This window comes from Aspergillus alliaceus (assembly GCF_009176365.1).
Source record: "Aspergillus alliaceus strain CBS 536.65 unplaced genomic scaffold BDW43scaffold_28, whole genome shotgun sequence".
Taxonomy (NCBI): Eukaryota; Fungi; Ascomycota; class Eurotiomycetes; order Eurotiales; family Aspergillaceae; genus Aspergillus; species Aspergillus alliaceus.
The window spans coordinates 368,292-379,796 of record NW_022474711.1 but is presented as its reverse complement, the minus strand read 5'-3'; the positions used below and the strand labels follow the sequence as shown (position 1 = coordinate 379,796).

Below are 11,505 nucleotides of genomic sequence, written 5' to 3'. Positions count from 1 at the left end.
GAGAATTCCTGCCTTACATCGCATGTTGGTCGCCAGACTTGTGTCGATTTTGCTGCATTGATCATGTATGTAGACATTCAAACATGTACTTCGGCGAATGGCCAAGTATGTCACGATATTACGTATCATAAACACTGTAAACTCCCATTGCAGCGCTAAATGTCTCTTTCCTTCTTTAACGTAGGCTCATCCTCATCCACTACATCCCCAATGGCTTTATCCAAGTTCCTCTTCTGAGCCTGCGTGGAGATAAACCGAATCATGCTCTCACAGAGTCGATCAAGAACCCATTCGGGCTCCGTCTGTGACGCCAGCATGGGGCTACTCTGCCCAATCCAGTCCCAATTAAGAATGCCATATTCATCTTCATACAGAACGGTATCCCCAGGTGTTGGATCAGTGAATCGAATCATTTTGGTGAACTCCGCCCATTCGTCGTAGCTGTATCGCTTCGGGTGTCCGTTAACTGCATCCCTCGTTGTCCGGCGAATGGCGAACGCGAGACGCTGTGCGAGCTCGAAATCGGAAGGTTGTCTATCACTCGCTAGTTTCTCGTTCAGCCGTGAGCCTCCGGCACGGCCCGAGGACTCTCCATTCGGCGTGCTCTCCATATCGTCCACGCCGACAGAAAAGCCTCGAGCAACCCGTTTGTTCTGCTCGCGTTTCTCGAGGTACGCGAGGATAGGAGGAAACCGTCTGATGAACGACTTATACTTCCCAGCATGCGGAAGGACAGTCCAGTCTGCAACTTGGCTGGTACCATGTTTGAACACCGCAACGACAGTATTACTCATCTCGGAGATGAGCGACGTCATCGTCGGAATCGCAATTAATGACCACACCACGAAGAAGGGCTTCGCAGCGTTCGTAGTTGGAGTAATGTCTCCATACCCAATGGTCAAGAGCGAACAGAACCCAAAATATAAGGCTTGAAAATACGTAAAACTTTCTTCCAGTGCCCAGAACACAACAGCGCCACACGTCCAAAGGATCCCAAAAGCAATGAGGCTCAGTGTGAGCCGATACCATCGACGGAATACCACCGTTTCGGATTGGATATCACGCATAGCGTTGAACCTATCCTTTTCTTCCTTTATCACTACGGTCTTCGGTTGACCGATCGAGCCGCGATAAAAGGTCGTCACTCTGCTGATAATCGGCATTTTGCGTGTATATTTGGGCCTATAGGCGATCTGTGATGTATTAGACACTAGATGTAAATTTCTTTGTGTGTCTTCTTCCTTCAGAGACCGCTCGATCGTCGCTTCTCGTCGCCGTTCGATGTGCTTTTGTATGACAATCGTGTCTTGCAGGTCTCGTATGATCCTGTTGATACTACCAACTACTAGACCCAGGATGATGATTCCGATCACGGCATAAGGGAGGACGAGCCCCCTGCCGACCGCTGTGTTTGGAACTACATCACCAAAACCGAGTGTTAGGATTGTTATATCACAGAAGTAGAGAGCTTCTGCGATCGAGATGCCTATGACTCTCTGGAACACCGCGGCACCCACTATCAACCATATTCCCAGCGCTGTGGTTTGAAGAATCAAAGTCCGTTGTCCATCGGTTAGCGCAAAATATTGAGGATAATGTCCAAGAACATATCCGAACATATTGATCATTAAGATGGCAGTCAGAATAAAATAATGGATTGCCGCAATTACAGCATACCAGTACGCCTGAGAGTAGGTCTGATTCGGCGGTACTGGGCTAGCATATATGTGCACTGAGCTTGTTATTCCGATCAACTGTACGCATAAGCCCTTAATCCACGGAGTTGACTGATCGGTTTCACTTACGATAGCGGTCGCCAGGGACCAAAGAATGATAGAGGCAGGTAGAGCTATTATATACCGTACGGTCCGAGTAAAGTTGAACAATAGAAAAAGATTCCCCAACACACCAAATGCAAGAGAGGTAGCATTAAGACCGATACACCTTGCAAGGTCAGTACAAGTTACGGCGAGGGATATGAGGAACAGCGGGCTAGTACCATCTGGGATCTGACAACATTATCTGCACAGGATTTCCTTCCGGATCCTTCTGATCCGCATGAATCTCACTTTTCCAAGGCATGGCCAGCGCAACGATAGACATCACATTTGCGAATGGGCTGGTGGTGGCCGCTATCAGCGGGATGGCGGTTGATGCGAACCACCAATCTTGCGGCTCGTCATCGTCCGGAGGCCTCGGATTGAACAAATCTTGAAGTCTTTCCCATACTGAATCCTTTGTCGGGATTTTGGATGATTCCAGTCCGATACTGTGGTCCGGTCTTTGATTTATGTCCTGGTCTGGTTCCATCGCTGCTGTGTATCTATCTCAAAGTCCCTTTATTGTCCGAAGCATGTATGACACCTCATATTTGTGGTCTGGCAATGGTGGTAGTAAGGACACACGTTGATGCATCATGAACAAGATATCTTGTATGTCAATGTTGGGGTTCACCGGGACTTGTGGGAAGGTTTTCATGGATTTCAACCAAAGAATTCTTTGGTTGCACCACGTGAACGGCCTCAGGCACACTTACGTCATGTGAAAAGGTTAATTCTACACAACAACCCTATCTATATATAAGTATCAGCATTCAATTAATATATGTAGATGTAACTACGTAGATAAAATATCAGACTAGACTTTCCTTTGAAAATATTAAAATATATTATGCCTCCTAGACGCCAATATGCCGTGGGCCATTCAATTTAATATATAGCCCTTGGATATATCGGTCCACTGCTAGCTCTCATCAAGTCTAACATGCTTTTATACAAGTCGATAGAAATGTATAGAATACAATACTCTATGGAATATGTTCTGCAGGAACAATCACTAGCCGAGCCCAGATCGGAAGCGTTACAGAACGCTTCTACTAGATGAAAAGGCTTCCATTGGCAAAAATGTTACTATGTATTCTATACAACATCATATTCCGCAATATAGGTTAAAAACTGCCTTATAGTACTGGCGGCAGTAGTACTGGCGTAAACCCCTCCAGACCTTGCTCACATGGATATCAGCGTAGTTGGAGACGCCTCGTATTACGATCCAAGGGAACATCTTCATAAGTCGACGATGTATTTATCACGGTCATAGGTATCGTCGACCATTTCACTCATTGAAACTAGAGTTCCGAAGTGGAGTGCAGGATTGGCTTGAGGCCGCTTCTCTTGGGCAATTTCTGCCAACGGAACGCACCTGTAGCATTGTGGACTTATCCAATCGTCCCTATCACGTTGGACGTGCCCATAGTCCGACTTGAAAAGGTGGTCCATACGCCCCTCCGGGCAAGTGAAGCCTGGGGCAAGCCTCAGCTATCTTTCCGGCATCTTTCCAATATGAGTGGTAATACTGCTTCCTACCATCGTGTGCTTTACTTCCCTCTTTTTAAAAACGTCCTCGATTGCTGCTGAGAGGGGACGGTGTTCACAGAAGGAACAACGGACGGTGGATTCTCATCTTCATAGTAATAGTCGATAATATCACCGCGCTATGGGCTACTCATAACAACATCGCTAACGCGAATGTCACGAATGTCCACTGCCTTTTGAGGGTCCGGATCGCTAGCCCCAGTCCTACGAATCGGGCGAGAATATTCGGGAAAACACTCCGATTTAGTGTTCTCTTGATGTTCCCTTGATGGATATAATCTGGGATACCCCCTCCGCTCCGCTACCTACAAGCATAAAAAGGCGAATGTTGGGGAAACATGCCCGCATTCTATACACAGCCACATCAGACCAGTGAGCCTGATCGCTTGACGCACTCATAGAGGTGGATATCGCAGTCGCAGCAACACTGACTTTTTCAACGCCATTATCAGTGGCAGCGCGCCGAGGCCACGCAGAGGTGGGGTGCCTGCTCCTCGAGCAAGCGGAAGTAGAATTCGAGCCCCCCGACCAATCATTCCAGAAGTTGTTCTTGATGATCAAAAGCACTGAGATACTGCAACTACTGATGGATGCAGGGGGGAGATTCTTGCAGAGGCAATATCAGAATTTGGAGACCATACCTGAAGATATGACGGAACTCGGACCCGGAGCTTTAATGGTCACTGACTAACTCGGTCACAGGACGATGACCCTCGTCTAGACTGATCTGCACCGGGATTTTAGGCTAGGATGGCGCTAGTATTCATTCAAGAACTATTGTATGCGCAAACGCACGGCGCTCAACCGAGGAACCGAAAGGATGCACCTATTCACGGCTTGCTGCACCACCACCTTCCGTCAGTATGCAGAACATGCTCATTAAGAATGTGAAAATGTTCTCCTTGACTCTTGCCTTTTGCAAACACTATATCCCACCTCAACCCCTCATTTCCCCGACCCTAATCTCCGGATAATCAAGCCATCGCTCTGGGTGAAATTCATGTGGATCTCGAAAGTACTGAGAGTATCTTTGAGCGTAGTATTGCGGGGCTCGGAGGATAGTCTACTTCGATGAGCAACGATCGGCATGTATATCCGTAAGGGGAGAAAGGAAGAGAAACTACGTCTTTGGTATGTAGATATCCTCGATATTGATAGACTCACTTGAAACACTTCGAAGACCTGATGTTGACCGTCCTTTTCCTGCACACATGTGTTGAGCTTCTCCCGAAAGAGAGGCGTGTTTTTCCAAATTATTATGGATTCGTGGCCAGCAATGGGGCACCGCAGAGAGATTGATGAAATGTGCTCCGGAATCGTCGATGATCCTTTTCATGATCATAATTGATCAAGTCCCCTTACAGTAGTTTCTGGGAGCTACGACCAGATTTTCTTTTCCGTTAATTTTGTCAAGTCCTGGGATTGAGTATAGCTTTCCAAACAGTCATATAGCAGATATACTTCGGCGGCTGCTTTTCATATTGCCTCCCTCCTCCCATTCAGCCAATGACAGAAATGTAATTTGGTCCGGCTGCCGTTACAGTAAGGTATGATATGGGGAAGGGCTAAAGGAGCGTTTGGATGAGTTGGATGAGCGATCAAAGTCACCTGAAGGGGAGCCATACTGGGCGTTGTTATCCCATGGGTCGATCGCGGAGGATGTGGGACACCATCGTAACAGAAATGACTATTCATAATAATTAAACTGTGCTGAGGAGTCTAAGGATAGTGGCATGAAACATAAACCCTTTAATCTACTGATACCAGATAGGGCTTCCAGCAACACGCGGCTAAGCCATAGTAGCAAGCAGGGACAGAGTATATGCAACCAGTACCGTTGAGCGTCTATCTATACTGCTGTCTCCTGGTAGACTTAGGAATGCCCTGGCTCTCAGTAGTAACCAACAGCGGGATGAGATACAGGAAAGGAGTAGCTTGCTGACAGTTTTCCAAACACATACCATTGCTTTGTTCAATATGTTTGCACCAAATCATCCAGAATTCGTGTAGTTTCGATACTGTTGTTATTTAGAAACCAATATTGTTATTAAACACGTGCTAGGATGCTTATGTTGGAACGTTAGCCATTCATTTCCCCGTCCCCAGCATACCATTCCACTGAAATATCCCAACCCAGCCCCCTACCCCCTAGGCATCGGAGCCCAAAAGCAAGCCCCCTGATACTTCAATGTAAGACACCCAACGGCATGCGGACGATCCTCCCTCCTTACCCCAGTAACTAAATACCGATCTCCAACTAAATCCGCCCTTAGCCAATACTCCCTAACCTCCGTAACAGCGGCATCAAGCCCCTCATCCAAGCCGGTGGTGCGTGTCCGTAACTTCCCCAACGCCCCAGTCTGCACTCTATCCTCTCCGCGCCGGATGATCTCCTTGACGAAGAGGTAGCAGAAGGATGTCAGAACCGTGCGCTTCGGGAGTGTGGGATGCATTAGGTAGACGGATGCGGAGCCGTAGTGGCCTCCGCGGAGGCTTCCACCAGTTAAGTCTATCACTGCTAATGGCTGGTGGGCTTCATGAGGACTCCAGGGGACGAGACGGTTTGGTTGGTGGAGGGTGTAGAGGTAGAAGGAGGGGAAGGATTGGGGGGTTCCCTTGTGATGGTCGTTTAGGATTCGGGTGAGCGTTTCTAGCATGAGGGTAGGCGAGGGGCAGGTGTCTTGGTAGTGGAATTGAGGTGTGAATGTTTGGTTTGTTATGTCGAGGTAGGAGGAGGGGGGTGGGCTTGACTGAGGGGGCATTGTGAGGGCTTTTGCTCTTGAGGTGTATAGATTATGGAGTTTGTTATACAGAATTAGTATACCGGGGAGATGGTTGGATCGAATGATGTTGACAACGGGGGATTCAGGTGGGACCTTTTATAGGTTTACTCTTTCTATATCATGCCCTTTGCGCATGGTGTTCCTTCATTTTATTCTTTGTTACAGGGTCCTGGAGTGGCTTTTTCATTCATTGTGCCTGAAGCAGGCATGTCCACATGCAGCGTATTGATGACCACAGGTCATGAGGAAAAAGAACCAAGGACAGACGGAGACAGCAGCCATGGCAACGTACTGGCGCAAAGAGGCAATGCGTCCCATAGGTGTTCGTTTTTCATGTCCAAACAAGGGAAAAGGCTCCTCTCACCACTCGGGGTATTTATGGACAGCCAAGAAGAAGGCGATGCTCCGCCATTAGTATCAATACTGAAAAGGGCAAAGCTCTAATAGCTCCAGAATCTGTCCTATGCTAGGTGCAGAATATGCTTTTCTTGCCTCTCTCTTCTTGCCCTTCTACATACTCGATCCTTTTACCTGCTTTTCCGTGGCTCTAACTTAATAGGGGTGAGTGCAAAATTTCTTTGAATGTTGCGTACAGTTTCTCAGTACAAAGAGGCTTTCTATTGAGGTGTCAAGCTACCTTACTACGTACACATTTCTGGTCTACCTACACAATATCTCATAATACCTCGCTAAGCACCTAAGAAACTCATTATGTCCAGAGCTAAACCGCTTCTTTCCACTTAAAAGTGCCCCTTGCGAAACCATTCAGGCTATCGAGACCGGTATATCTATGGACGCCGGCTGATGTATGTCGATTACGCAAGATGAAACAAAAGGTGTCCATCCAGGTGGATAACCAGAAGGCCTCTGACCGAAACCATCCTCTTGTCATCTACACTCTGTATCTTCTGCTAGGCCTAGAGTCGAATAATGGAGATGACATTGATTAAGAGAAGGAGATCTTAAGTTATCCTTTCGAGAAGGTAATTGTTAGATAATTGAGGGTACAAGCTAGCTATTATTAGCGTGGAGGACGACTTCGGCCAAAAAGACGAGTTGAATCAAAGATAATAATGGGATGTTAGATATATATATATTGCAGGCATGGACGAACCCCGCGGCATATTGGCATTCATAAATTTGTTGTTCTTACAAGGTCTTTCTTAATCTTGATTTCTTTATATAAAATGGTGATTATGTAGGGTGCATGTTCATTTAGATGATATAATCGTTTTCTCACTGAATGGGATCAGATCTAGTACGCCGACAAGATATATTATAGTAATCCACGACCCAATATTAGACGGAGTCATGCATCAACTATATTGGTACAGAGCAATACCTCTCTGAAAGAAAACAATCATAGAAGGCTAAGAGACAACACTTTAAGGACCAATGGCTATGTCTAGTTGCCGTGTGAAGTAAGTTTAAATTAAGTATTTTCGTATGGATCCATAGTAAGGGCCGGTCGGAATCAGAAACAGCTATGTAATGAACGATATAGCCCTAGATCATGAGATTCAAATCGCAAGAAATAGGAAGGGGCACACTTACAGTTCGTAGAGGATGGTAGGGGCTTCTTTCCAGACTGCGAAACCAGCTCGGTAGACTGAGATGACTGCTCCCGTAGTAATGAGGATGGCCAGTGGTCGTAAGAGAAACAGCCAAATGGCTCTCAGTGTTGCGGAAATGACTCGGCTATCTGGTCAATATTCAATGCCTCAGGTCGAAATAGTGGGTCGCAGATCTTACAGGATTGTGATACACATGTTTCTCAAGTCGAAGTTTGAGAATCTGCCGACTCAAGACCAGCAGTAGCTCAACCGAATCTCCATATCAGAAGGTGGATATAAGGGGGAAGTTGATATGATGAAACGGGTCGGTGAGGATTGAGTTGTTATACGGAGTACAACACTTTCCACCCGAACGGAGGGCCTAGCTGTTCTCCTACTGTCAGCCAATGTCTCGACAAGCAGAAGGCGGCTCAAATTGGATTGGCTCCGAGGTTACAGAGGTCAATTACGATGAAGCTTTAGACATGCGAGGTAGAGTCAGCATTGATCTAATAAATGTGGTTGCCTGGAGGCGAGCCAAAGCTGAAGTCGCCATACTGTTCCGAGATTCCGCAAAGATCCGTAGAAACTTTTATAGGAAACTACAAAATACCACGGTCACTCGAATTTCAAAACCAGATTAGTTCTTTATGCTTCACCGTTACCCGGTTTTGCAGCCGGAAGTCTCCCGCCCTCCAGCCCTACAAGGTAAACCCTAATTGAGGTGTCATATTCGGTGCTCGGAAATCCTTCTATCACATCTATTCCCAGAGAAAGGCACATAAGAAGGTAGGTAAAATATAGATAGGGAGCATAAAGCTCTAGGCCTTGGTTTTTTTTCTTTTGCAAAGTTTGTGGATACAATACAACTTAGTCCGTCTATATGCGACGTACGTATATAGCTCCGGTCGCGGTCGAAAATCAGGCAACAGGATAATGTACGAGAAACAAGCAATGATCACGACACGAACAGACTCACTGCTCCGAGTACCTTGTGAGTGTATGTCGTGCACACAATGTCAGGCTTCCTTGATCGGACTATGCTGGCGCCAGGAACTGTATAAAACAGTTGAAAATTCCTTTCTTACTGCTTGGCTTCTGTCTGTATAAAAACAAATGTGTACTTTTGATTTGTCAACTTATAGGATCCCTCTCAATTTCCCTAGGCACAAAAGACGAACCATCTCCATTGAAGGGTAGAAAGTGAGAGGTGAGGCATGGGAGATAGTTCAGCCCTACTGGGCTGCATCAATACCTAGCCTTACCGACGTGGGTCTCGGCAATAAATAACAGGGATGAGATTCTTTGACCTCAACTACTGGTGGAAAGGATACTACCCGACTTCCCCCAGACGAACTGCGGCCGTGTTCTATACGTAATCAGAGAGAATGGATTGGACAAGGGCAGATGGCCCAGCTCCACGCTCTGGCTTGTTTCTCGGCTCCGTGGAGCACTAAAGCTTAGCACCTTCGGTTCGAAAATACCCATACGGATAATACTGTTAGTCTACGCTACAGGACCTATACCATCCGCCCTCCTTCATGCCAGTCAGTAGCAGTGAGCTCTCCGTCTGACCAACTCATATCTCTCCCAAGGTACTCGGGCTTGATGCTATATCATCGGCGTCATGTACCTACAATGTATCGTTCAGGCCTACAGCAGATATTGAATCATAACTACTGTCTGGTTATCCACCGCCCTGAGTAGTACACAATGTCAACCTTCGACGCCTCTCATGTCGACCTGTACACAGCGGACAAGGAAGATGTTATTACGCTTTATTGCTCTGTCCGAGAACGACTATAACGGTCACCTCGGAGCTCGCATATCGTCAATCTTCGTAATTCTGTTCGTTTCCTCTGCATTCACTTTCTTCCCGGTTGTGGCTAAACGCATGCTCGACCTTGCAGCTGAAGTCTACGTCGAGCGCAAATACGGCGTACACAAGGACGAAACGGCCACAGGGATCTTTATCCAAGGTGGAAACCAAGACAACCATTTATCCCAAGGGCCATGCAATCAGAAGAAATCCACCTCGCACACACAAACCACTCCTACCTGGACCTCCGAAAGCGACTCAATAACCGCCGAACAATCATCCCGGCAGCAAATAACCGCCTTCCTCATCCTCGAGTTTGGCATCATCTTCCACTGTGTCAACGTCGGACTGAATCTCGGCGTTACAGGCTCCGAGTTCGCAACACTCTATCCGGTCCTAGTATTCCACCAATCCTTTGAAGGACTCGGTATCGGTGCTCAAATGTCGGCCACCCCCTTCGGCCACCGCCCTTGGCTCCCCTGGATGCTGTGTGCAATGTACGGACTTACTACGCCTGTATCGATTGCTATCGGTCTAGGCGTTCGGGATACGTATAATCCAGGATCCAAAACGGCACTTATCGTTCAAGGAATCTTAAACGCTATTTCGGCCGGGGTTTTGATCTACAGTGGACTTGTGGAGCTATTGGCTCGTGACTTTTCGTTTGATCCTTGTCGTACTAAGCGACGCAGTCATCTGTTGTATATGGTCTTTTGTGCTTTGCTAGGGGCTGGTGTTATGGCCTTGATTGGGATGTGGGCTTAAAGAGCATGCGCGATGAGAGTAAACTGGATATTCGAGGTTCGGTTTTAGGTGAAGTCTATGAGTAACTTCTCTATCGAATATATATGTTTAGGATACGGACAGGAAAGTGGTTTACGGACTCTCAGTGAGTGCCTGCAAACCTCCCACTAACGGGCTGCCGTTTAATATATGAATGTGTGGTTTCGGCACGATATCTCTAGCAGCACATCTTCTCATTGTTAGTTAGTACGGTGTCAAGTATCGAACTATATTTCCTACCTTAGCTGGGACAGCCGGGGATATCCTTGATATTGCAGGTGGCCATGTCAAGGTCCTCAGCATTGATGGAGGTGTTGGGGCCGACCTCTAACCAAGAGCTTTTAAGTTGCAGATGAGTTAGTCTTTGATCATGATCTTATCGCGCAAGGGATTTCATACTGCCCCCAATCAGCGCCTTGGTAAAAGCACTTCACGTTTTGCCAGCCGTAGCTTTTGAACCGACACTTGACGCTGCGCGCCTCGAGGGTTGCAGCAGTGTCCTCGGCGTTGGCGATGGGCATCGCATTGACGGAGAGGGAGAGGAAAAGAGGGATAACGACGGAAGTGAGCTTCATTTTTACGAGAGAAGATGTATTCAAAGGAGTGACAAGGTAAGTAAATGAGTGGATGTTGTGGAAGTACATATGGGTTGTGTTAGGTAGGATCCCTTAAATACGTTGCTCATAAGGTCTTGCTTTAATGTGAGCATGTGATGATCTACCCGTACCTGATCCTGCCTTCGTATTCTTGCTGATCTTTTCGAAACCTGGTCTATTTATATAGCTTCATCTGCAGGTCCTTGCAGTATTAGGAAGACTAGGATACTTAGCGGCTCGTGTTGTTTAATTTTAACGGGCTCGGGTAGTATTGGTATCGAGAAGCACGCGACGCTCAGTGGATCAAATAGAATGACTGACAAAAGCTTTCTCATACTCCGTATAACTCGTATATCAGCTTAATTTAGGTGCGAGACGTGCTCCGATCGTCGATATCAGAATCCTAAGATTTGGTTTGCCTCGTCCAAGAAAAGTCGCTACCCTTGTTTGAAGCCTTTTGCTATTCAAAGTTTCAAACACCTTATGTAGTCGTAACGCTGGGTACCGAAGCTACCCTGGACGGTTGGCTCAAGGCGCTGCAATTACCTCGGTCTCAAGAGGTTATAGTCGCAGAGGATGTGAAAATTGGAAATTCCG

General features: G+C 46.9%; 5 protein-coding genes across 5 annotated transcripts; 1 reads left to right on the top strand and 4 right to left on the bottom strand.

Annotated features, from left to right (window-relative positions):
• Nucleotides 1-10: 10 nt before the first annotated feature.
• On the bottom strand, nt 11-2,440 carry BDW43DRAFT_279471 (potassium channel family protein). Its single transcript, XM_032042312.1, has 3 exons — nt 2,000-2,440; nt 1,806-1,944; nt 11-1,754 (listed from the first exon to the last, which is right to left on the bottom strand). The coding sequence occupies exons 1-3, from the start codon at nt 2,308-2,310 to the stop codon at nt 156-158; spliced, it is 2,049 nt and encodes a 682-aa protein (XP_031899307.1). The 5' UTR covers nt 2,311-2,440; the 3' UTR covers nt 11-155.
• Nucleotides 2,441-5,515: 3,075 nt separating this feature from the next.
• Nucleotides 5,516-6,136, bottom strand: BDW43DRAFT_312142 (uncharacterized protein; the record flags this gene model as incomplete). Its single annotated transcript, XM_032047312.1, has 1 exon — nt 5,516-6,136. The coding sequence occupies one exon, from the start codon at nt 6,134-6,136 to the stop codon at nt 5,516-5,518; it is 621 nt and encodes a 206-aa protein (XP_031899306.1).
• Nucleotides 6,137-7,405: 1,269 nt separating this feature from the next.
• Nucleotides 7,406-8,136, bottom strand: BDW43DRAFT_279468 (uncharacterized protein). The gene is made up of 3 exons (XM_032042311.1): nt 7,910-8,136; nt 7,712-7,855; nt 7,406-7,663 (listed from the first exon to the last, which is right to left on the bottom strand). Exons 1-3 carry the CDS (start codon nt 7,924-7,926, stop codon nt 7,642-7,644), a joined length of 183 nt encoding a protein of 60 aa, XP_031899305.1. The 5' UTR covers nt 7,927-8,136; the 3' UTR covers nt 7,406-7,641.
• A 1,185-nt stretch (nt 8,137-9,321) lies between these two features.
• Nucleotides 9,322-10,398, top strand: BDW43DRAFT_109669 (ZIP zinc transporter-domain-containing protein). The gene has a single exon (XM_032037894.1). The coding sequence runs from the start codon at nt 9,446-9,448 to the stop codon at nt 10,292-10,294; it is 849 nt and encodes a 282-aa protein (XP_031899304.1). The 5' UTR covers nt 9,322-9,445; the 3' UTR covers nt 10,295-10,398.
• A 155-nt stretch (nt 10,399-10,553) lies between these two features.
• Nucleotides 10,554-10,887, bottom strand: BDW43DRAFT_312140 (uncharacterized protein; the record flags this gene model as incomplete). Its single annotated transcript, XM_032047311.1, has 2 exons — nt 10,554-10,650; nt 10,712-10,887. 2 exons carry the CDS (start codon nt 10,885-10,887, stop codon nt 10,554-10,556), a joined length of 273 nt encoding a protein of 90 aa, XP_031899303.1.
• Nucleotides 10,888-11,505: the final 618 nt, after the last annotated feature.